The 26,667-nt window shown below is 38.4% G+C and overlaps 1 protein-coding gene across 1 annotated transcript in view; it reads left to right on the forward strand.

Annotated features, from left to right (window-relative positions):
* Positions 1-26,667, forward strand: part of LOC131496455 (ankyrin repeat domain-containing protein 26-like) — a 44,895-nt gene that overhangs the window by 14,421 nt on the left and 3,807 nt on the right. Inside the window, exons 3-5 of the mRNA XM_058702013.1 lie at positions 20,389-20,679; positions 21,219-21,436; positions 22,678-22,906. Of these exons, the coding sequence (XP_058557996.1) occupies positions 20,389-20,679; positions 21,219-21,436; positions 22,678-22,888 (720 nt within the window). The 3' untranslated portion in view covers positions 22,889-22,906. The remainder of the gene's footprint in view (positions 1-20,388; positions 20,680-21,218; positions 21,437-22,677; positions 22,907-26,667) is intronic.

Genomic DNA, 26,667 nt, shown 5'->3' on the forward strand with positions numbered 1-26,667 from the left:
TATTATTTCCTAAATTTATATTACCAAGATCCCAGTTATGTAGATACTATTATTATTTATTTTGAGATCACTTTTTTTAAGGTTCCTTAATTTGAGAGGGAGAGAGAGAGAGATAGAGTGAGAGAGAGACAGACTGTGGGGAAGGGAAGGTAGGGAGAGTGAGAAAGAGGGAGAGAGGCAGAGAGAGAGAAAGACAGAATTCCAAGCAGCCTCCTTGCTGTCCACGCAGAGCCCAATGTGGGGCTTAATCACGTGACCCTGAGATCATGTCCTGAGCAGAAATCAAGAGCAACACGCTGAACCGACTGAGCCACTCAGGTGCCCCAGTAGGTGCTGTCATTACCTTCATTTTACAGATGCAGAGACTGAGACATGGAAGTTTTAGGTAGTGTGCTCAAGGTCATACAGCTCATAACCAGCAGAATTGGGAATTCAGACCCAAGCTTTCTGGCTCCTACTAGGATACTGCTTGTCAAACTCTTCCATGAAATATCTCATTGTCACTGAAAATAGCATGTTCACTTTCAATCACGAGAATAGAAGTGTCATTCACCTATGTGAATATTTAAAATCATAGTTGATGCAGTGCTTGTAATGTGAAAACAGAAATGTTTACCATAAGGTAATTTTCTATATTTCCTCCATTTGACCAGTAGATACATTTGTATGTTTATCTGATCATATATAATTTATAAATATTAACAACGTTATGTTTTTGTAAGAGAGTAAGTTTGGTAAACTATTCTGGAAGAATATTGAAACATTTTCAGCTTTGTAGGCCACAGTCTGTGTTGTAGCAGGTCCACCCTGCTGTTATGACCTAAAAGTAGCCATCAATCAGCATGTAGGGGAGAGTGTGGCTGGGTCCAAAAAGATTTCAGTTACAAGGGCACTTGGGTGGCTTTGTTGGTTGAGCGTCCTGACTCTTAATTTCTGCTCATGTCATGATCCCAAACGCCACATCATGAGAGCGGTCATGAGACTGAGACCCACATCAGGCTTCACCCTGAGCTTGGAGCCTGCTTACTAGTATCTCTGTCTCTTCCCTTGACTCCCTTCCCCATTTGGGCATTCTCTCTCTCTCTCTCTGCCTCACTAAGTCAAAAAAAATTACATTTGGTTACAATAACAGGCGATGGTGTTTTACTAGATTGTCAGTAGTTAAAATTATTTTTTTTCTTTATTCTAGTTGCAAGAAGCAAAGGATCGAGAGGCAGAGGCCATAAGATATGCGGAGAAAACGTAAGATCATATGCAAAAGTATAATTTAAACCTCACAGAAAATACCTTGATTATTTATACAGCAGATAAGCAGTGTAGTACGAGAAATATACTTGTTATGCCAGTATATTATTGTTAAGCTGGATACAAATTCCAGCTTTGAGCTATTTTGAAATGCAAAATTGTGGATATTATATCTCAATTTTGCACCTTATCCACAAAACACAAGAAAAATGGCACAATTCCCAAATCTTCCTCTTGATACAATTTAAAGAATTTCTGTAAGACCCTCATTTGTTCAGATATTATATGGTATTGTTTTACATTTATGTGTGAGAATAATTATCTTAAGATCTGCATTTTAGGCTAGAAGTGCAAAATGCCAGACAGGAAGAAACCATCAAACATCAAGCGGCCCAAATTCAAGATCTTCAGAGCAACTTGTTAAAGACAAGTTTGGTAAGTCGGTCTCTTAATGTCTGTCCTACTGAAAAGGAATCCGTATTTCACTAGGAGTAGTACATAAGAATGTTTTGGATCACATGGAAAGGCTCACTGATCCAAATATTTGGTTGATATTGTTGCTATTTCCTATTAGCGATGGAATTCTTCAATAGAGATGAAGTTGATTGAACTCATAAAGTAATTACTTTTATAGTGAGATTTTCATAAAAACTTTGTGAGAGTCTAAAAAAGCAACATTTTTACATATACCACAGTGAGCGTTTGGTTTAGTCCACCTTTTGGCTACTGTTAATAATGCGGCTGTAAACGTTGGCATACAGATGTGTGAGAGTCCCTGCTAATATTTTTCAGCGTGTTTCAAACTTCCGCACGCTTTGAGTGATCATGTCATCTTGAATTCTGACTTTCTCTTGTAGTCTCAACCCTTCAGTGAGAGTTTGAGAACGGGTTATTTTAATGATGATTTGTTGTAATTTGTAATTACAAGTTTGCAACTTATTCTCTTCATCAACAATGACTAGCAGGTCGTTATGCAAACGTCCTTCTCAAAGGAATGGACTTTTCTCTTTGTTGGATTTTGTAAAGGAAAAGAAATGCCAGTGAAAAAGGAGAAATGGCTGCTCTGTCAGGGCCTTACCTAGTAACATAGTGCTCCTACCATTGCAAGTTCAGAAACTCATTATCTTTTTCCACTCACTTGAGTTAATCAGCCTTTCACAGATTTCACAATTCAATCTCAGAAAAAACTAATGTGCCATTCAGGATTCTCATTTATTGATATGTAGTGAAACCCCAACTGTTTTCCAAGCAGAACAGTTAATGTCCTCACACTCTCACCCTCCTTTGTAGGATTCTCATTATAAATCCTAAGTGGGAGCAATGAGGGAGATACACTGACCAACTCGTTTCTGTCAGTCGCAAAAGCTATATAATATACATGCAAGTTTCATTTGACAGCTATACCCATCAGGGGAATTAGAACATTCTCTTGACTGGTCCTTTTTGTTGCTGAAGAGGCATTGAAAATTATTTTCTTTTCTAGACGTCTTATAAATGAGTCACATAGTAATAGGGGACTTTTCATGCGAGTAACATGACACTCTGTTTTCAGTCTTCTATGAATGAGAGTGCAAGGCATTGTCCTGCTACTGTGTCCTGAAGAAATCATTAAGGTCTCAAAAACTAAAATTTGTAAGGATATCTGAAACTGATGAAGCTTATTAAAGAATAACGAGGGATTTAGTGTAGATCCGTAAAGAAAGGAATTTAGATTATGGCATGAAATTGTCTGCCACTTTAAGGTCTTCCCTGTGAAACAAAAACTTAGTTATCTTTCAGGCAACTCAGTCCGTAGCTCTGACTTCTCTAGAAGGTCCTTATCTCCTGAATCCCCAAACCAGGGGCTACCTGGGTGAAGGCATTTGATGCACACAATTTTGAGGTGAAGAATCTGGATTGGGAAGAAGAGGTAGCTCTAGCCAACTTAACCTTCCTAACAATATAGTCAAGTATGCATCTGAAAGGAACTTCAGAAGACTTCCATAAGTTGAAATCTCTATGGACGAAGAAGTTACTCAAAAGGAAACAAAGGCAAGCCAGTGATCATCCAGCCCTTGTGGTAAATGTCGTGTTATAAGAAAAGTGAGACAAAGTATGCTGGTCAGTATCCTAAGGGTAAGGGTGCTCCCTAAGACTCAATAAGAAAAACACACTCAAAGTAACACCGAAAAGAGTCCAAATAAAATGTACACGATTAGCTGTCTACAAAGGTACTCCATGTCAAGTAATGATTTTTGAGTGTGCGGTTGAGGATGTTGTCTATGAGCACCTACATGGAAGAGCGAAAAGGACACATGGCCTAGGTAAAGGGGCCTAGGTAAAGGTGTGGTTAAAAGAGCAGAGGGAGGGCATGGTCATTTTTCTCAGCTGCTGCTGAAAAGTGAAGCAGGATAGAGACCTTAATAAAATTTTTAAAATTTTTTTTCAACGTTTTTTATTTATTTTTGGGACAGAGAGAGACAGAGCATGAACGGGGGAGGGGCAGAGAGAGAGGGAGACACGGAATCGGAAACAGGCTCCAGGCTCCGAGCCATCAGCCCAGAGCCTGACGCGGGGCTCGAACTCACAGACCGCGAGATCGTGACCTGGCTGAAGTCAGACGCTCAACCGACTGCGCCACCCAGGCGCCCCAATAAAAATTTTTAAAAAAAGAGGTTCTTGATGACCCTCAAAATGTCTTAGTGGAATGATAGGAGTGAAAGTTAGATTTTAGTGTAAAAGAAGGAAATAAGTGAAGAAAAGTTGATTCTGTGGATGAGACGATACATTAAAGAATGTTCGAGTCCACTGCAAGGGGAGAAGCAGCGTGATAGATGGACAAATCTTCAAAAGTTAAGCAAATGGTTACTAGAAGAGGAGAAATTGAAATCTTTTTTTCCTTATGCACCCAGTGCTAGGATTTACAGATTTATAGCACTTTACCAACTGTAAAGCTCTGGGGCCAGCTTTTCTGTTATGCTGTTACCACAAAGCCTTAATCTCCTCATCAGAGTACTCAGTAAAGCAGCCTAACATAAACAGTATGGGCATGAAATGATTGAGGAACTTTGGTTTAGCAAGACTCCATTATATTCATGTCAGTGGCTTTCCCTTGCCTCTGATGGTCATGTAAATCATCTATTACTCAATCTAAGAGGTGCTATTTGTACTGTAGTCCGTGAGTATTGTCCACTGAGTAGTATAGAGAGGGAGTTAGTTAAAAGTATTATAAGTGGGGGAAAAAAAAGTACTGTTTGCTAGTGGCATTGGCGAAAGTTGTGTGAAGTACTGAGGAGAGATTCTGGGCCTCATGGTCCCCATTTGCTGCCACTTGCAGTGGTATGAAGAATGACTTCAGTATAATTTGTATAGGGGACCACTTGTATTGGCATGCCACCTGCCTTAACTATCTCAATGTATTGGAATGCAAAATACAGCAAAAGTAATCTTGCTAAATGCATACACTTAGAGCTGACTATGTGCCACGTACCCTTCTAAGTTTTTCACCTGTTATTTCCTAATTTAAGCTTCCCAACATCCCAGTGGGGTAGATACTATTATTATTTATTTTGAGGTAACTTTTTTAAGGTTCTTTATTTTGAGAGAGAGAGCGAGATTGTGGGAAGGGCAGATAGGGAGAGAGAGAGAGAGGGACAGAGAGAGAGAGAGAGAGAGAGAGAGAGAGAGAGAGAGAATCCCAAGCAGTCTCCTCGCTGTCCACGCAGAGCCTGATGTGGGGCTCAATCACATGACCCTGAGATCATGTCCTGAGCCAAAATCAAGAGCCAGACGCTCAACCGACTGAGCCACCCATGTGCCCCAGTAGGTGCTGTCATTAACTTCATTTTACAGATGCAGAGATTGAGACACGGAAGTTTTAGGTAGTGTGCTCAAGGTCATACAGCTCATAACGAGCAGAATTGGGAATTCGTACCCAGGCTTTCTGACTCCTACTAGGATGCTGCTTCTGAAACTCTTCCATGAAATATCTTGTTGTCACTGAATACAGCATGTTCAGTTTTATCATCACAAGAATAGAAATGTCATTCACCTATGTGAATATGTAAAATCATAGTTGATGCAGTGTTTGTAATATGAAAACAGAAATGTTTACCATAAGGTTAATTCCTATATTTCCTCCATTTCACCAGTAGATACATTTGTACATTTATCTGCTCATATATAATTAAAAACATTTAAAAACGTTCTGATTTTGTAGCAGAGTAAGGTTGGTACATTATTCTAGAAGAGTATTGAAACATTTTCAGCTTTGTAGGCCATAGTCTCTGTTGCAGCAGCTCAACTTTATTGTTACAATCTAACAGTAGCCATCAATCAGCATGTAGCGGAGAGCCTGGCTGGGTCCAATAAGATTTAATTACAGGCGCACTTGGGCGGCTAGGTGGTTGAGTGTCCTGACCCTTAATTTCCACTCAGGTCATGATCCTAAACCCCACATCATGAAAGCGGTCATGAAACCGAGCCCCACATCAGGCTTCACCCTGAGCTTGGAGCCTGCCTACGATTTTCTCTGTCTCTACCTCTGCCTCTATTCCCCACTTGTGTGTGTTCTCTCTCTCTCTCTCAAGTAAAAAAATAAAAACATTTAGTTACAGAAACAGGTGATTGTTTCTACTAGATTGTCAGTAGTTAAAATTATATTGTTTTCTTTATTTTAGTTGCAAGAAGCAAAGGATCAACATGCAGAGGCCATAAGATATGCTGAGAAGATGTAAGATCATATGGAAAAGTATAATTTAATCCTCAAAGAAAATAGCTTGATTTTTATAAAACAGATAAGCAATGTAGTATGAGAAATGTATTCATTATGCCAGTATATCCTTGTTAAACTGGATACAAATTCCAGCTTTTAGTTATTTTGAAATGCAGAATTGTGGCACATTATATCTCAATTTTGCACCTTATCCACAAAAGACAATGAGAAAAATGGCTCAATTGCCAAATCTTCCTCTTGATACAATTTTAAGAATTTCTGTAATCCCCTCATTTGTCAGAAATTATATGGTATTTTTGTAAATTTATTTGTGAGAATAATTACCTTAAGATCTGCATTTTAGGCTAGAAGTGCAACATGCCAGGCCAGAAGGAACCATCAAACAGCAAGCGGCCCCAATTCACAATCTTCCGAGCAACTTGTTAAGGACAAGTTTAGTAAGTCAGTCTCTTGATGTCTGTCCTACTGAAAAGGAATCCTTATTTCAATAGGTGTAGTACATAAGAATGTTTTGGATCATATGGAAAAATCTCACTGATCAAAATGTTAGGTTGATATTGTTCCTACTTGCTATTAGCAATGGAATTTTTCTATAGAGATGAAGTTGATTGAACTCATAAAGTAATGATGTTTATAGTGACATTTTCATAAAAACATTGTGAGAGTCTAAAAAAGCAACATTTTATATATACCACAGTGAGCGTTTGGTTTAGTCCACCTTTTGGCTACTGTTAATAATGCTGCTGTGAACGTTAGCATACAGATGTGTGAGAGTCCCTGCTAATATTTTTCAGCGTGTTTCAAACTTCCGCACGCTTTGAGTGATCATGTCATCTTGAATTCTGACTTTCTCTTGTAGTCTCAACCCTTCAGTGAGAGTTTGAGAACGGGTTATTTTAATGATGATTTGTTGTAATTTGTAATTACAAGTTTGCAACTTATTCTCTTCATCAACAATGACTAGCAGGTCGTTATGCAAACGTCCTTCTCAAAGGAATGGACTTTTCTCTTTGTTGGATTTTGTAAAGGAAAAGAAATGCCAGTGAAAAAGGAGAAATGGCTGCTCTGTCAGGGCCTTACCTAGTAACATAGTGCTCCTACCATTGCAAGTTCAGAAACTCATTATCTTTTTCCACTCACTTGAGTTAATCAGCCTTTCACAGATTTCACAATTCAATCTCAGAAAAGACTAATGTGCCATTAAGGATTCTCATTTATTGATATGTAGTGAAACCCCAACTGTTTTCCAAGCAGAACAGTTAATGTCCTCGAACACACACCCTCCTTTGTAGGATTCTCATTGTAAATCCTAAGTGGGAGCAATGAGGGAGATACACTGACCAACTCGTTTCTGTCAGTCGCAAAAGCTATATAATATACATGCAAGTTTCATTAGACAGCTATACCCGTCAGAGGAATTAGAACATTCTCTTGACTGGTCCTTTTTGTTGCTGAAGAGGCATTGAAAATTATTTTCTTTTCTAGACGTCTTATAAATGAGTCACATAGTAATAGGGAACTTTTCATGCGAGTAACATGACTCTCTGTTGATCAGTCTTCTATGAATGAGAGTGCTAGGCGTTGTCCTGCTATTGTGTCCTAAAGAAATCTTTAAAGTCTCAAAAACTAAAATTTGTAAGAATATCCGAAACTGGTGAAGCTTATTAAAGAATAACGAGGGATTTTCTGTGTATCCCTTTAGAAAGGAATTTAGATTATGGCATGAAATTGTCTGCCACTTTAAGGTCTTCCCTGTGAAACAAAAACTTAGATAGCTTTCAGCCAACTCAGTCCATAGCTCTGACTTCTCTAGAAGGTCCTTATCTCCTGAATCCCCAACCAGAGGCTTCCTGGGTTGAAAAATTTTGTGTGTGTGTGTGGGGGGGGCGTTACTCTTTTGTTGTATCTTTAGTTTTATTTTTTTTTAATTCGCATCCCAATTAGTAAGCATTTAGTGAAGCAATGATTTCAGGAGTAGATTCCTTAATGCCCCTTGCCCATTTAGCACATCCCCCATCCCACAACCCCTCCAGCAACCCTCAGTTTTTTCTCCATATTTATGAGTCTCCTGTGTTTATCCTCCTCCCTGTTTTTATATTATTTTTGTTTCCCTTCCCTTTTGTTCATCTGTTTTGTCTCTTAAAGTCCTCATACTAGGGAAGTCATATGAGTTTTGTCTTTCTCCGACTAATTTCACTTAGCATAATACGCTCCAGTTCCATCCACGTAGTTGCAAATGGCAAGATTTCCTTCTTTTTGATTGCCGAGTAATACTCCATGGAATGAATATATATATATATATATATATATATATATATATATATATATATATATATCACATCTTTTTTTTTAATTTTTTTAACGATTTTCTCATTTTTGAGACAGGGGAGACAGAGCGTGAACAGGGGAGGGTCAGAGAGAGGGAGACACAGAATCTGAAACAGGCTCCAGGCTCCCAGCTGTCAGCACAGAGCCCGATGCGGGGCTCAAACCCATGAACCGTGAGATCGTGACCTGAGCCCAAGTCAGAAGCTTAACTGACTGAGCCACCCAGGCACCCCGAACATCTCCCTTTTAACGTGATTATTATCCATTTCTGTATCGTCTTTAAAGAACTAATCCATTCTTTTGCCCGTTATTATATTGGATTGTCTTTTCATTATTGGAAGAGTTATTTAAATATCCTACATGCAAATCCCTTAGCAGATATGGGATTTTCAGGTATTTTCTCCTATTTAGTCACTTGCCTTTTCACTTTCTTGATGGTGATATTTGAAGCATAGTAGTTTTTAATTTTGATGAAATAAACTTAATCTGCTTTTGTCTTTTGGTGTCATGTCTAAGAAATCATTGTGAAATCCAGTCACAAACACATACACGTAAGCTTTTTTCTAAGAGTTTTATCATTTTAGCTCTTAGATTTTAAGTTAATTTTCTATATATGCTATGGGGTAGAGGTCTGATTTTATTGCTTTGCATGTGGATATCCATTTGTCCCAGTACCGTTTGTTACAAAGACTAGTCTTATTCCATTTAATTGTCTGGCACCCTTGTGGAAAATCAGTTCACTATAATGTGAGAGTTTATGTTTAGATTCTCAATGTTAATACATTGATCTGTATGTCTGTCCTTATGCCAGTACCATATCAAATTTTATGAAAACTTTTTCCATGTTATCTTGCAAATTACCAGTCACTTATGTAATAATAAAAAGCCAATGTAGTAGAACTTAACTTTGCTCCTATAGAGATTTTTGTTTCTTGAAGGACCCTTTCGCCAGCCTATGCCTTGCTGACCCCATGACTCGATGTGAAGTCAGGCTCAAAAACATAAAATGCTCTTTCTTTAGTGTGTTCAGACTTTTATTTATTTATTTATTTATTTATTTATTTATATTTATATATTTTTTAGAGCGTGCACAAGCAGGACGAGGGGCTGTGTAGGGAAAGAGAGAGAGAGACAGAGAGAGAAGAGAAGAGAGAGAATTTTTAGCAGGCTTCACACTTAGTGTGGAGGCTGACAGGGGTCTTGATCCCATGACCCTGGGATCATGACCTGAGAGGTTGAGGTTCAACTGACTGAGCCACCCAGGTTCCCCGCCTGTGCAAACTTTTAGTGTCTCAGTCAGTGCTGCCCACTTTCATTTCCATCATATCTTGGCCATAGGATCTCTTGACTCAGTCTACCGTTTACTTCATTATGTTTTATTATCTCATTATAATGCATAGACTCATCCATAGTTTTCACCATCTAGGAAGGAAAAGATTAACTCTGGGCTATTCCTCTTTCCTGTTAAGCAATCTTGCTAACCCATCATCTTACAATTCACAATGAGATCCTCTTCTGACCTAGTTCTTGTGTGTAACACTGGTGTTAATCCTGTTCTTGGCACAGAACCTACATTCTTGGAAAACACAGTAGCCTGTTTCCCCTTCTTTCACTTAAATAGAAAGATATGCATAGCTATATGTTTTAGCTCAGTGTATAATTAATGGAATAAACATTACATCATTCAAATAATACAGCTGTACAAAGTGAGGTAGTATTAAGTTGATTTATCAGAGACAAATAGTAGATTGGTAATTTGAATGACAACAAACTTTTGAAGCCAACTTGTATGATATGGAGAAGCATTGTGGGACAACACAAAGATGAAGTGATCTTACCTCCCCACACAAAGAAGGTTGGAGTAAGGTAAAGGAGAATGTGGAGTTAATTTAAGTAGTGCTAAAGGACAGTGCATTTGTTTTGCTACTGAAAAGATGAAAAATGATTCCATAACATTCTCTTTATTTCCTCACCGAGGAAAGGAGAATGAAGATTGAGCATTCAATGGTTTAAAAAATACTCAAAACTGCCTATTTCCTTTAATTTAAATCAGATCAAAGGCCCAATTTCGGTTATCAAATTGACTCTTTCTAGTTTTTCAACTATTGTGCTTCAAATCGTATGTCTCTGTGTTTCTACCTTAACTTGAGGGGACATTCTAAAGAGGCATTCCTTCCTACTTGTAAGAATTGTTGGAATTGAAGGGAATCTTAGAAAAAGATCTTAGAGATAGGAAGAAGGCAGAGGAGTAGGAGGACTCTAGGCTTGCCTCATCCCACGAATACAACTAGATAACAATCAGCTCACCCTAAATACCCCAGAAATTGACCTGAAGACTGACAGAACAAACTCCACAACAAAAGGGAGAGAAGAGGCCACATCAAAGAATGTCCTTGATGCAGAAATGTCGTCTAGAAGAGAAACAGATCCTGGCTTCTGCAGAGGGGAGGGAGTTGAGGTTGTGGGTAAGGGTGAGAGAGAGGAACGCACAAGGGAATGCACAAAGAGAACATTTCCCCATAGCCACTGGCTTGGAAAAATTTCGTGAGTTCTTGCAACCAGTAGTGCGTAAAGTCTGGAGTTTTAAAGGGAATCCGGTTTAGCTGGTTTAGAGCCCTGAGGTACTGCACTGCTCATGGACAGAGGGCAGGCAAACAACGTGGGAGCATATAGCATGGGTAGAGTGGTCTGAAGAGTGCCTGGGGCACACAGTGGGGAGATTATTTGCTCTTCTCAGAGCACGTCCCTCAGAGGCAAAGTTCAGAGAGACCTGTCTGTAGGAACAAAGCCGCTGGCTGGCACCATCTCCTTCTCCTGCCCCTCACCACAAACATAAAGCCACCTGTAAGAAGCAGTGCATTGCTAACACTGGGTACCTAACTTGCTTACACCAAACGCCACCCCCTTGCACTCTGGTGGAACTACCTTTCTCAATCACTCTTGCTTGAGTTCCAGCACAGCTACCCCTCCCCCAGAAGACAAGGACAAATGCCTGCCCACACCACATCTCCCAACCAGAGAGTTTCCCTTGGCCTCAGTTCCAGGAGAGGTGGTGACAGGTCTCATTTCCTAAGCAGACCAGAGCACACCTAGTTAAAACTCGCTATGTTCAGGCCAGGGACCAAACACTCACCAGACCAGGCAAAGAGAGCCTCTGCAGATGACTGGCCTGAAGGATAGCATAGCCAGAACACAACAGCAGACCGCATGCAGCACACACTGGTGACACTCCCTGAAGTGCTAGACCCTGGGCATTACATGACGTCTTTTTCCTAAGTCCATTACTTTCGGGAGCAGGTGACATAACTGGCTTCTCTAACACACAGAAGCTGGCAGATATTTAGACAAAATAAAAAGACAGAGGCATTTATCCCAAATGAAAGGACAGGATAAGGCCATGGCCAGAGACCTAAATGGGACAGATGTAAATAACACGCCTAATGGAGAATTTAAAACCATGATCATAAGGATATTCACTGGACTTGAGGAAAGAATGGAAGACATCCGAGAGACCCTTACCACAGACATAAAAGAGTTCAAGAATCAGAGATGAAGAGGGCAGTAAAAATGAACAGCAAGCTGGAAGAAGCAGAGGAACAAATTAATGACCTAGAAGACAAAGTAATGGAAAGCAGTGAAGCTGAAGAAGACAAAGACGAATTATCCAATGCAAGAATAGACTTAAGACACTCGATGACTCCGTCAAATGTAAAAACATTCATATGATAGGAGTCCCAGAAGAAGAAGACAGAAAGAAGGGGACAGATAATTGATTTGAAGACACAATAACTGAATAATTCCCTAATGTGGAGAAGAAAACAGACATACACATCCAGAAGGCACAGAGAACTTCCATCAAAATCAACACCCAAGACATGTTGTAATTAAATTTGCAAAATATACTGCTAACATCTTTTTTTTTTAGTGTTTTGTTTTTTGCTTTTTTTTTTTTTTTTTAATTTCCGTGACAGAACGCAGACACAAGCATGGGAGGGGTAGAGACAGAGAATCCCAAGCACTCTCTGTGCTGTCAATGAAGAGCCCACTGGAGGGCTTAAACCCACGAACTGCGATGTCACGACTTGAGCTAAGATCAAGTCATGCTTCACCGACTGAGCCACGCAGGCGCCCCACTGCTACAAATCTTAAAAGCAGCAAAACAAGTCATTCACTTCCAAGGGAAAACCCACAAGGCTAGCAGGAGTTTTTTCAACAGAAACTTTGTAAGGCAGAAGGAAATGGCATGATATATTCAAAGTGCTGAATGAGAAGAATCTGCAGCCAAATATACTCTATCCAGTAAGGCTATCATTCATAATAGAAGGAGAGATAAAGAATTCCTCAAACAAAAATGGAAGGAGTTTGTGACCACTAAATCAGCCTGTAAGAAATATTATCGGGGACTCTGAGTGGAAAGGAGAGATCAAAAGTGACAGTATAAAGGAAGGAAATGTAAAAGCAGTAAAAATGTATATTTCTGTAAAAAAAATATCAAGGAATGCCCCCCAAAAGGATATACAATATAATAGCTTATCAAAACATGGGGAGGAGAAAAAAAATGAGCTCTAACTTAAGTGACCATCAACTTAATATAGACTGCTACACGCAGAAGAGGTGATATACAAATTAATGCTTATCATATACCAAAACCCACTAATAACCATGCAAAGAATAAAGAGAAAGAAATCCAAATATATCATTAAAGCAAATTAGAAAGACATCAAAGGGAGAAAAACAATAAAGGATTTGAGAAAATCTCCAGAAACAACCACAAAACAAGTAGTAAAATGACAATAAATACATACCTGTCAATAATTACTTTGGATATAGATGGAATAAACACTCCCAACCAAAAGACCTAGGGTGACAGGATGGATTAAAAAGACCCATCTGTATGCTGCCTATAAAAACCTCATTTTAGACATAAAGACACCTGCAGATTGAAAGTGAGGGGATGCTTGCACTGTTGGTGGTAATGCAAACTGGTGCAGCCGCTCTGGAAAACAGTGCGTAGGTTCCTCAAAACAATTGAAAATCGAACTACCCGACGACCCCTCTATAGCACTACTGGGAGTTTATGCAAAGGATACAGGAATGCTGATTTATAGGGGCACATGTACTCCAATGTCTATAGCAGTGCTGTCAACAATAGCCAAATTCTGGAAAGAGCCTAAATGCCCATCAACTGATAAATGGATAAAGAGATGTGGTTTATATATACACTGAAATACTCCCTGGCAAGGAGAAAGAGTGAAATCGTGCTATCTCTTGCAATATAGATGGAACTAGAAGGTATTATGCTACATGAAATAAGTCACAGAAAGACAGATATCATATGTTTTTGCTCCTATGTGGAACTTGAGAAACTTAACAGAAGACCGTGGGGGAAGGGAAGGGGAAAAATAGTTACAAACAGAGCAGGAGAGGGGCAAACCATAGGAGACTCTTGAATGCAGAGAACAAAGAGAGGGTTGATGGGGGCGGTGGGTAAGAAGGGAAAGTGGGTGGTGGGCATGGAGGAGGGCACTTGTTGGGATGAGCCCTGGGTGTTGTCTATAAGTGATGAACCACGGGAATCTACTCCCAAAACCAAGAGCACACTATACACAGTGTATGTTAGCCAAGTTGACAATAAATTCTATTAAAAAAAAATGAAAGCGAGGGGATGAAGAAAAATTTATCACGTTAAAAGAAAAAAAATAGCGATACTTTTGTTAGACAAAAGAGTCCTTAAAACAAAGACTGTGGGGCACCTGGGTGCCTCAGTCATTTGAGCAACTGACTAGGTCTTGGCTCAGGTAATGATCTTATGGCTGGTGCCTTTGAGCCCCATGTTGGGCTCCAGGCTGACAGCATGGAGGCTGCTTGAAATTTTCTCTCCCCCTTTCTATGTCCTTCCCCAACTCTGTCTCTCTCAAAATAAATAAACAACCAAAAACAAAGACCGCAGCAAGAGCCAAAGAATGCTACTATATCATAATAAAGGGTACAATCCAATAAGAAGATCTAACAAATGTAAATATTTATGCACCCACCACGAGAGCACTCAAGTACATAAAACAATAACCAACATAAAGGAACTAATTGATAATAAGACAGTAATAGGGTACTTTAACACCCCATTTACATCAACAGATCTTAACAACCAAAGAAACAATGGCTTTGAGCCATACAGAGAAAGACAGATATCATATGTGTTCACTCTTATGTGGATCCTGAGAAACTTAACAGGAATCCATGGGGAAGGGGAAGGAAAAAAAAAAAAGAGGTTAGAGTAGAAGAGAGCCAAAGGATAAGACACTCTTAAATAAAACTGAGAACAAATTGAGGGCTGATGGGGGTGGGAGGGAGTGGAGGGCAGGTGATGGGTATTGAGGAGGGCACCTGTTGAGATGAGCACTGGGTGTTGTATGGAAACCAATTTGACAATAAATTTCATATATTTAATAAAAAAAAAAAAGAAAAAGAAACAATGGCTTTGAATGACAGAGTGGCCCAGATTGGACTTAAGAGATTTTTTCAGAACGTTCCATCTTGAAACAGAATACACGTTGTTTTCAAGTGTCCATGGAATATTCTCAAGAATGGATCACAAACAAAAAACAGGCCTTAATTATTAAAAACAATACATGCAGGTTAAATAACATGCTACTACACTGGAATGGGTTAAGCAAGAGATACAAGAAGAAACTTAAAAAATTACGTGTATACAAATGGAAATTAAAAAAAAAAACAAAAACAAAAAAAAACAATGGTCTGAAACCTTTGACATGCTGCAAACGTGGTCCTAAGAGGGAAGTACATAGCAATATAAGCCTACTTCAAGAAGCAAGAAAAAATTCGACCAACCTAACCTTATACCTAAAGGAGCTAGAAAAAGAACAACAAATGAAGCCTGAAGCCAGCAGAAGAAAGCAAGTAATAATGATCAGAACAGGGGCCCTTGGGTGGCTTATCTGGTTAAGTGTCTGACTCTCGATTTTGGCTCAGGTCATGATCTCACAGTTGTGAGATCGAGCCCCGTGTTAGGCTCTCTGCTGGCAGCATGGAACCTGTCTGGGATTGTCTCTTTTGCTTTCTCTCTCTCTCTCTCTCTCTCTCTCTCTCTCTGCCCATCCCCCACTCATGTGTGGTGTCTCTCAAAATAAAATTTAAAAAAAGAGATTAAAGCAGAAATGAATGATAGACAAACAGAAAACAGAAAATACTAGAACAGATCAATGAAACCTAGAGCTGGTTCTTTGTAAAAATTAATAAAACTGATAAGGTGTTAGCCAGAGTAATCAACAAGAAACTAGAAAAGACCAAAATAAAACCACAAATGTGAGAGTAGAAATAAGAACCAACACCACAGAAATACAAACATTTATGAGAGAATATTGTGAAAAAATGTATGCCAACAAGTTGGACAACTTAGAAGAAATGAATAAATTCCTGGAAATATATAACTTACCAAAGTAAGACAAGAAGAAATAGAAAATTTGAAAAAAAATCAATAACCAGCAAGGAAACTGAATCAAGAATCAAAAAAACTCTCAACAAACACAAGTCTAGGACCAGATGCCTTCAGACGTAAATTTTAACATGTAAAGAAGAGCTAATACAAAAAAAAAAAAAAAAAAAAAAAAGTTTAACCTGTCCTTTTCAAATTGTTCCAGAAAAACATAAAAGGAAGGGAAACTTCCAAATTCATTCTATGCCAGCTTTACCCTGATACCAAAACCAGATAAAGATGCCACAGAGAGAATTACAGGCCAGCATCTCTGATGAACATGCAAAAATCTTCAACAAAATAAGCAAACTGAATCCAACAATACATTAAAAAATCATTCACCGGGGGCAGAAGCAGCTGGGTGGCTTAGTCAGGTAAGCATCCAACATCAGCTCAGGTTATGATCTCATGGTCCATCGGTTTGAGCCCAGTGTCAGGCTCTGTTGACAGCTTGGACCCCGGAACCTATTTCAGATTCTGTGTTTCCCTCTCTCTCTGTCCCTCCCCTGCTTGTGCTCCTTCTCAAAAATAAACATTAAAAAAATCATTCAATCACTCACTATAACCAAATGGGATTTATTCCTGGTTTGCAGGGGTGGTTCAATATTTGCAAATCAATGAATGTGATATCTCATATTAATTTTCAAAAAAGCATAAAGTCATATCATTGCAATAGATGCAGAAAAAGAATTTGACAAACTATAACATCCATTCATGATACAAACCTCAACAAAGTAGGCTTAGAGGAACCATACCTCAACATAATAAAGGCCATATATGGAAAATGAACAGCTAATATGATCCTAGCTGGGGAAAAACTGAGAGAAAAATTTCTTAGATCTTGCTTCTAGTTATCTGCTTCTCATGAGCACCATTGGTTGTTAATAAATTAATCTTAACATTTATTATATCCTACTTTAATGGAGACCAATTTCTCCTATACAAGTTTATGTGTCTTTTTTTTCATCCACTTTTCAATTTATCATTTTTGTTTTTTTCTTAACAAACTCCCCAAAGGTTAGATTTATTTTGTTCACAAATCTGTTAGGAAAAGTGTGGCCAGGACAGCTAGTCTCTGCCCTGCTCAGCTTCAGGTGGGGCAACTGAAAGGTTTGGGGCTGGATCCATCTGAAGATTTGTTCACTAACGTCTGGTGGTTGATGCTGGCTGTTGCCTGGGACTTCAGGAGGCAGCAGAAACAAACTGACACACCTAGACCCTCTTTGTGGCCTAGGATTCCTCACTAGATGGGGAGCTAGATTCCAAGTAAGCAGCCTGAGATACAGAGCAAGGCAGAAGCTGTATCGCCTTTTGTCATCTAGGCTTGGAATACACACAGGATCATAGTCACATATTCTGTTCATTAGGAGCAAGTCACTAAGGTTGTTCCATGGCCTTTTTTTTTTTAATGGAATTAATATTTAAAACCTATGGGGCGCCTGGGTGGCGCAGTCGGTTAAGCGTCCGACTTCAGCCAGGTCACGATCTCGCGGTCCGTGAGTTCGAGCCCCGCGTCAGGCTCTGGGCTGATGGCTCGGAGCCTGGAGCCTGTTTCCGATTCTGTGTCTCCCTCTCTCTCTGCCCCTCCCCCGTTCATGCTCTGTCTCTCTCTGTCCCAAAAATAAATAAAAAATGTTGAAAAAAAAATTAAAAAAAAAAAAAAAACCTATGGACACCTTTAAAAAGTAGTATAATTTACCCGCTGGCCACAAATGTTTGTATTCTTCCCACCTGAAAAATACATTCACTCCCCTCCCCCTCGAATACCTCCTGCAAGTCTCAGTTATCATGGCATCAGCTTCAGGGCTTGAGTCCAAGATCTTACCATCTTAATCAGGTGCAGTGGGGATAAGCTGCCTGGGTTATGGTATCTCAAGTATAGCCCCTTGATTGCAAGGGTTCTCAATATGAGGACTTGAGAACGAAAGAGACAGTTATTTACCACTCACAAATGGAACATTCTAGTCAACTGCTGAAGACTCTCCCATTCAGAAAAAGAAGATGGGAAGCACCATAGTCCATAAGAGTTTTGAAATATAGCCTGATGCATGCTGTCAGTTTTTAAGTTAGGACTTAGTCCTAACCACGGGAATACTTCCTCCATGTCTCTTCCCTTTCTTTACTCTTTAAACTCTTGGTTCCTTCCTTTTCATAAGGAATGACTTGTATTTGCAGCTGTTTTTTCATCCTGCTTCCTCCCTGTGGGACTTCTAAGACCCAAAGGCCTCTTTTCATTTTACACTATTTGGCCCCTTTTAGTCCAAGGTAGCAAATAGTATGTTTGCTACTATAAATCTCTTACCTTTTTTAGTTTTCTGTAAATATTACTGGATTTCATGTCGTGTTTTAGCAAAGCGACCCTCGCAAGTCCTTTTGAGATAAGCTTTTCGCTTCAGTTTCCTGTGAAGCTCTTATAGGAAAATGCCTTTAAAATTCGTCTACTCTTGGGGCTCCTGGCTGGCTCAGTTGGTAGAGCATGTGACACTTGATCTCTGGGTGCTGAGTTTATGCTAATTCCACACCCATGTCGGGTGTGGAACCTACTTTAAAAAAAAATCTTACACTCTTAAGATCCTTAAAGAAATTGGAGGCATACCTTAAATCTTCCTGTTTTCCTGGTAGCACCCTGGATTTTTTCTTAACCCAAAAGCCATTTCTTTATTTTAGCATTATTTGACAGTTCAACATGTAGAGAGGCTGTAAAGGAGAAACAGATACTTGAACCCTGTAAGTCCTGGTTCCTTTCAGTTGCATAGTCTTTCTTTAGTTTCTCTTTCCTATCCGTTTCACTTTCAGGTATTTTGTAGCATGACTTTCCTTTCCTCCGGTGTCATTTTCTTCACTTGCTTAGAGACCCTTGCTGTCAGCCTCTTCATAGGCCTTCAGGGTTCCACTAAGAGTCTTGTGGAGGCCATTTTTGGGTCTCATCCTTACGCTTTTCTACATCTTTCCACTTCCACCTACTCTTGGTTCAAAGGAAGTTTACTTTTAGGGTTTTTTGAATAGCAGCACACCATTTTTAGTATCAGTATCTGTGGTAGCAATTTACTGCTGCATAATAAGCCACCTCAAAACCTAGTAGTTCAAAACAGCATTTCTCTTGTTCACCAATCTTATTTTAGGCAAAGCAGAGTAGGGCAACTCATTTCTTCTTCATTTGGCATCAGCTGGCATAACTGGAAGCTGGAGACTAGAATCATCTAAAGGCTTGTTCACGCACGTGTTTGGCTGTTGAGGCTGGCCTTTGGCTAGGACGTTGGCTAGTCTCAGCTGGAGTATCTACACGAAGACTCACTAGGTAGCCTAGGATTCCTCACAACGTGGTGGCTGGGTTCTAAGGGTGAGCTTCCCTAGAGAAAGAAAGTCAGATGGAAGCTGTATCACATTTTCTAAACTGGCCTTAAAAATCACAGCAGTTGGGGCGCCTGGGTGGCTCAGTCGGTTAAGCGTCCGACATCAGCTCAGGTCACGATCTCGCGGTCCACGAGTTCGAGCCCCGCATCGGGCTCTGGGCTGATGGCTCAGAGCCTGGAGCCTGCTTCCGATTCTGTGTCTCCCTCTCTCTCTGCCCCTCCCCCGTTCATGCTCTGTCTCTCTCTGTCCCAAAAATAAATAAATGTTAAAAAAAATTTTTAAAAAAATCCCAGCAGTTCTGCATATTCTGTTCACTAGAAGCCAGTTACTGAAGCCAGCATATATTTAAGGGGAGGAATTTTCACAGAAGTATCAACGAATTTATTAAACCACCACATCCATTCACCTTGTCTTACCAATCATATAGAATGGATGGAAGTCCTTCCCAACTCAGCATCACTGAAACTCCACCAGTTTTGTTGTTGTGGTTGTTTTTGTTTAGTATGATCTCTTATTTTCTGGAAAGTAACAACGGATTACAAGATAACAGTATTGAATTAAATATTTTTTTGCTTCAAAAAATATGTGGATCATCCAATTAATGTTTTATACTGGGAGATGTGATTTCTTAACACATCCTGGAGAATCATTTCTCCTGTGAATGCACTTCAAATTAGCATAAAACATTTGCAGTTCAGAAACAGACCATGGTGTTAGAGTCATTACTTATAGATTCATGAATTAGAGTCTTGTTTCCAGAGTCTTATCTTGGGACGTATTTTTTGACGTGGGCATACATAAGTCAATATGATATTGCTAAAACTTCTTTAAAAGTTATGGAGTGTTAAGATGGGGGAAGGGCCAAGAGACTTTCTCCTAAGAGGGGACTTATGAAAGAAAGATATGAAAAAATCATAGAAAATAAAAGTATAGAATTGAGTGCAAATGTTGTGTAGTAAAGAGAATGATAGCAAAGATCTATTTCAGTAACACCTGATGGCTTTAACTTGGCTCTTGATTTTCTGAGTTGTTTAAGGTTCCACATTCTAAGACAGGTAACATTTTATTGCAAATGCGTTTATTTAAAATTTGAGTGCCTGGCTGGCTCAGTTACTCTTGATCTTGAGATTGTGAGTTCAAGCATCACACTGGGCATAGAGATTACTTAAAATCTGAAAAAAAAATTTTTTTTCATAGTAGTTTTGAGTTAGACTCTTTTCACTCCCTTCCAAACTATAGTGTTTTATTCATGCAGGCTGATGTCCTTACAACAGAACTGGAAACTACATCTTCAAAATGTCTACACCTGGATGCAAAAAATCAAGTTCTTCAACAAGAGTTATTATCAATGAAATCTTTCGAAGAAGAACGTGAAAAACTAGAGAGCAATAACAAGAAGTTACAGCAAGAAGTAGTAAAATTGAAACAATTTATGGAAATGAATATGGTAGAACGCAGTCAAGTGGAACAGTATAAACGGGAGATTGAAGAAAGAGCACGACTGGACATAGAAGAAAAATTACACGAAGTCAACCTGTTTTTACAGGTTAATTGATTGATCTGTAATGTGCTGTAATTCATTTCACTGCAAATTACATTTTGGATAGATGTATTGTAGGGGTTTCCTCTACTTGCTTTATGGTAATTTGTAGATTTCTGGAGGCATTTGTTCCCCCCTTTAAAGATTTCAGTTTTCATCATTATTCCTACTAAATCGAGAGGATAAGAAAAAATGATGATTTAAACAACTAGTCTCACTATGAAGAGGAAAAGAAAAATGATTTAAAAATTGCACTGTACTTGGATTATTCTTAAGTTTATTGTTGACTTTTAAAATTTTGTCATTGATTCTACTATTTGAATTATCAGATTGTGTGAATACTAATACAAGAATGATTCAACTTTAATTTTATAAATCATATGATAAATATGATATGATATTTATGATATGATAAATATTTTACATTTGAGCTTTTTTTCATTTAAAATTGCTCTCTGAATCATTGACTCCGAACTAAAGGAAACAGGTATAATTAGTTATTCAGTTTATAGCTATTTTAAAACTATCCTGTTAATTTGCTTTAGGCACAAGCAGCAGCTCAAGAAGACTTGGACCAGTTAAGAGAAAATGCTCATGCTTCAACGAGAAGTCAAATGGAACTTAGAATTAGAGATCTGGAATCTCAGGTCTCTACAATGAAGACTTCTCAAGAAGATTCGACTAAAACAGAGTTGGAAACCTACAGGCAACTCTACCTAGAAGAATTAAAAGTTAGAAAGTCCTTGAGAAATAAGCTGAACAGGTAAGTCAAAACAGAATCATAGACAAGAAATTTAGCTTATTAATTTGCTTCTAAAGCATAATTTCTGTGGAGCCAAGATCATGAGATGAGTAGGAAGTGAAAGCCAACTAGATCGTGTCATTTTGAGAAATGATGTTTCTAAGTGAACTTACCTTTGAAATGTTAGTCCAGGACAGTTTCAATCCCTCCTCTTTTTTTCGGTTTTACAGACCTCTTCCCCCACCCCCTCCCACACCCCCTGCCCTGTATATTTTCCATTGATCGGATCTGCTAGTCTTTAAGTGCATTGTTTGAAGCTTTCTCATTTAGAAGCATATTAGTATAAAATTGATTGTCAGAATTACCCTAAATAGAAATGTCGATGAGTTTCTTTTTGGAAGATTACATCTTTAACCTAAAAGGTCAAGTACTACTACTACTATTCATCCTGGCAGCTTGGTACATTTATTCTCTTGATTGTGATCTTTGGTATGATTACTAGAGTGGGCCTTGAGAAAAACTATCCTTTATGCTTTTTCTACATTACATAAAGGCATACAGGTGAAATACAGAAAGACTCACACAGGGCTGAAGGGTAGTATAATTCCCAAAATGGCTAAAAAGAGCACCATGGTGGAAGGGAGATATGTGGAAGACTGAAGACAGAAAGGGCAGATTCTGCCTCCAGTGCCTTGGTAACTGTTATAAGCTAATTGCCTCTGTAGCTGTTTTAGTTCTTTCTGATCACACGTCTGTCATCTACTATCTCCCCTAGAGATTGTTGGTCTCATGATTCCTCAGTGTCAAATGCTCAGTTTCTTTGAGATAATAAGTGAAATGTACAAGAGTGGTGAAAGCAAATGCTTGAAAATGTCTTTGAGGGATGGTTTAGTTTTATATCTGTAAACAGGTTTACTAAATATAAGTGTGTATATATAATGGTATCCTGAAGCATCCTGTCAGTACAGCCATCCCAGAAGACAGCAAGTATTATTTGTTAAGCCATGTACATCACTGATAGCCACTTATTTCCCTTCCCTAATTTGAATTGTTAGGAATCCCCCTGGAAACAAAAGTATTTCTTTAGAACAGTTTTAAAAGTACAATTTTAGATAGTAGGTGTGCTCTGTCACATGTTCAGTGCTAAAACACTGTTCAATGGCAAATGCTATTTACTATTATGGAAACTTAAAAAAAATGTATGTCATTTAGGAATGATTTAGGGAAAAAGAAAATGTATTTGTGTTTTTTAATCTTCACAGGACTAATGAGAGACTGTCAGAGAGCAATACAAAACTTCTTGTGGAGAGACAGCAGCACCAAACTTTACTCAGGACCCTTACTATGAGCCCAGGCCTGGAACCACCTTATTGTGGACATTTTGAAAATAATTTAGTGCTCAATGGAAACTTTACTCCAGGAGGAAACTTAGTGATTCCTACCTTGAACCCACGGCCGTCATATGACTACTGAGAGACTTCCTTGTGGAAGGTTAGTTATATTATCTGTTTTACTTTGGGTTTCAGATATCTGATATAATAGTTACTTTTATTTTGGTGAAATTCTGAGTTGTTTAAGTAACTAATACATACGAAGTAAAAGTCATAATTATATGTGCTAAGAAAGAACTGAGGTAAAATTATATATATATATATATATAATATAATATATATAATATATTATATATATAATATTAATATAATGTATATAATATATATTATAATATAATATATAATATATATAATATTAGTCCCTTGATCTCTCATTTCTAAGAGATACTTATTTTTATTTTATTTTACTGAGAGAATGAGTGAGTGCATGCAGGGGAGGGGCAAAAGGAGAGGAAGAAAGAGAATCCCAAGCAGGTTTCATGCTCAGCACAGAGCTGAATGTGGGGCTCTGTCTCAAAACCATGAGATCATGGCCTGAGTCAAAATGAAGATTTGGACACTAAAAACAACTGAGCCACACAGATGCACCACAAGAGACACCTAGTATTAACTGTATTCAGTAAATACAACTAAACTGACCCATGTAAAATTTCCTGAAAAGCTTTCATTTAAATTTGATTTTAGAAAGTAAATGTGATTGCCTGCTAACCATAGGTACACTTAGATGCTTGGACTTATTTTCAGTTGGCAGTGGTTCATAAACATTTGAACGTTTTGTTATAATCCAGTTTTTGCACCCCTGTATGTCAGTGAATGTTCGTCCTCCAAACACTTAACGACATGAATGTTTACTATTTAAAAGAATCCATGGGGGTGCCTGGGTGGCTCAGTCAGATCAGCGTCTAACTCTTGATCTCAGCTTAGGTTTTGATCTCAGGGTCATGAGTCCAAGTCCTGCATTGGGCTCTACGCTAAGCATGGAGGCTACTTAAAAAAAAAAAAAGAATCCATGGTAAGTCCTTTTTATGAATTAAATCAACTTGTAACACTAAAAAGATTAATTTCTCTTTTAAGTTAAAATTTTGCTATTTTCTTACACGAGAATACATCTTTAATTGCTTTCTTATTTATGGCACTCTTTTTTCTTTTTCCTTTTTTTTGACTTATACCACCTTTGTTTCTATTTTTATAAAATATCTTGATGAGTGATTGTAGAGCATTTTATAAATAGCTAAATCAAGCAAATATTTGAATTTTTAAAATGAAACCTTTTTTTCTTCAAATGAGTTCTTTGCCCCTTTCTCTTTTCTTTTTCTGGAAGCCCTTGAATGCAAGTATTATTACACTGGATGTTGTCACACAGGTCCCTTAACCTAGCCTCATTTTAATTTTTTTTTTTTTATTTTTTATTTTTGGCTTGGATGATTTCTACTACCCTGTCTTGCAAATTGTTGATCTGTTCTTCTGCATCTTCTTATCTGCTGTTGATTCCCTCTAGTGTATTTGTCATTTCTGTTATTGTATCCTTCAGATCTGATTGGTTCTTTTTTATATTTTCTGTCTCTTTGTTGATGTTATCACTGGATCCATTCATTCTTCTCCCAAGTTCACTGAGCATCTTTATGACCATTACCTTGAACTCTTTATGAGGTACATTACTTATCTCTGTTTCACTTAGTTGTTTTCTTAGGTTTTCTCATGTTCTTTCATTTGGAATGTACTCCTCTGTGTCCTCAGTTTGTCTGACTTTCCATGTTTGTTCCTAAAATGGTTCCTATCAACTTTTTCTCTCTTTCGAGTGGGCGTTGCTTTTGAACAATGTACGTTAGTTATGAAGTCAAGGAAGAAGAGAATGTTTCTGTAAGTGTTGTCTAGTCATTTTTCTCGGTGGAGCTGTGACAGGTGACACTGGGTAGGCGGCAAGTAACCCTGGTCTTTTCTTTCTAAATTCAGAACACAGGAGACAGGGAGATGGAGATAAACTTAGTAGCTTTATTACTAATACACACTAACAAATTGGAGGATATGATTTAGGTTATGTTAGCCACATTGGGCTTCCTCCCAAATTGGGCACTTCCCCACACAGTTGTAAATTGAGGAAACAAATGCTTGACACCCACCCCGGGGGCAGGGTGCTTACCACAGAGCTGAGAGCAGACCCAAATTCATGTTACTGTGGGCAGGCACATCTTTTCAAAGAGGAGATTCAGAAACACATCAGCACTGCTTAGCTCCTTCTCCCAAATTCACCTGTTAGGTAAGTCTCCTTTCCCGTCGGGAGGGAGAGAGATAAGTCCACATGTGAGAAGTGAAGATTCACCTATAATTTCCGACTGGATTTAAATTATTAATAAAGTCAATTGTGTCTTTTGTACATACCAACGAATGATGAGAGGTTAGGCAGAAGCATGCTAGATGGGAAAGAGAAATCTGTGTTGGGTTTCAAATTTTGCTATAAATAACCACACCATGGGTTCACTCATTGGTTGATTGATGTTGATAAACCAAATTTTCTTTGGAAAGAATAAATAATGCTTTCAGGAAGAATTTCCTCAGTTTCAGCTTGCTTGCTTCACCTAAAGATTTTCTCTTTCAAGTTCTCTGTCCTGTGGTTTAAAAAAGTTGTGCTTGGCGCGCCTGGGTGGCTCAGTCGGTTAAGCGGCCAACTTCGGCTCAGGTCATGATCTCGCGGTCTGTGAGTTCGAGCCCCGCATCGGGCTCTGTGCTGACAGCTCAGAGCCTGGAGCCTGTTTCAGATTCTGTGTCTCCCTCTCTCTGACCCTCCCCCATTCATGCTCTGTCTCTCTCTGTCTCAAAAGTAAATAAACATTAAAAAAAATTAAAGAAAAGTTGTGCTTAAAAATTGACTGCTACTAAAAGAAGTTAACATAATTTCTGTTCCTTTATTTTCATTCATGACTTTAAAATTTGTAATTTAGTTAGAGAGCTACTATTGTGTACCTCATACCTAAGCATTACTGAACCACATGACAAAGTTTTATGTATTCATTTTCTCTGAGTCATACTTAAAATCCACGTATTTTTCCTGACTATGAGGAAGTAACTGGCATAGAACTCTAGGCTTGGTAAGACCACAAGTGTATTCCTGGTCTGCATCTAGTTGGTTTCATGACCTCAGGCAAAGTACACTCTCTCTGAGCCCTATTTGTCTATTACGCAAAATTCGGGATTTTGACTAAATTAGTGACTTTTATACCTTCAAAATAATTTTTTTCAAAGAAAAGAACGTTGTTTTTTGTTTTTTGCATTAAACTGTATTGTGTAAAACAGAGAGAAGTAGAGCTGTCTAACTAAAGGAGAGATGGAGACTACGGCTGTGACTTCCTTGTCCCTCAATCCTGCAGTGTCCCCAACCGAACCTTAGATTTCTATGGGCCATATTTGAATGTTAACAGTTAATGAGAAAATCCTTCTAATTAAAAATCCTTTAAAAATGTTCTTTGAATTAAAATTTGCTGATATATAGTTTTTCTGTGTATAATTTTCTCACCCTCTTATATTTCTGATCAATGGAAAGGTATACATAAAAGTACACATGTGTTCTTATTCATGGACTTGAAAGCTATTTTCACCATCGAAACACAGTTTTTACTTAGATAAAAATATAAAGGTCACAAAGGTAAATATTTAGGAAAAAAGCTTTTGGGGAAAAGATGCAACATTACCTTGGTAGCTCCTTAAGTCATGTCATATAGAAAACGAGGTTTATATTTTATATCGTATTTATTAATGGTAATATAAAATTGTTTGAATAAAGCCTTCTCCCATCATCTGGTATTGAGTTATTAATTTTATAAGTCTGGTATAGTCATGTTGTCCCATTCATTTTATAAGGCCTGA

The sequence above is a fragment of the Neofelis nebulosa genome, chromosome 15 (genome assembly GCF_028018385.1).
Source record: "Neofelis nebulosa isolate mNeoNeb1 chromosome 15, mNeoNeb1.pri, whole genome shotgun sequence".
Classification (NCBI taxonomy): domain Eukaryota; kingdom Metazoa; phylum Chordata; class Mammalia; order Carnivora; family Felidae; genus Neofelis; species Neofelis nebulosa.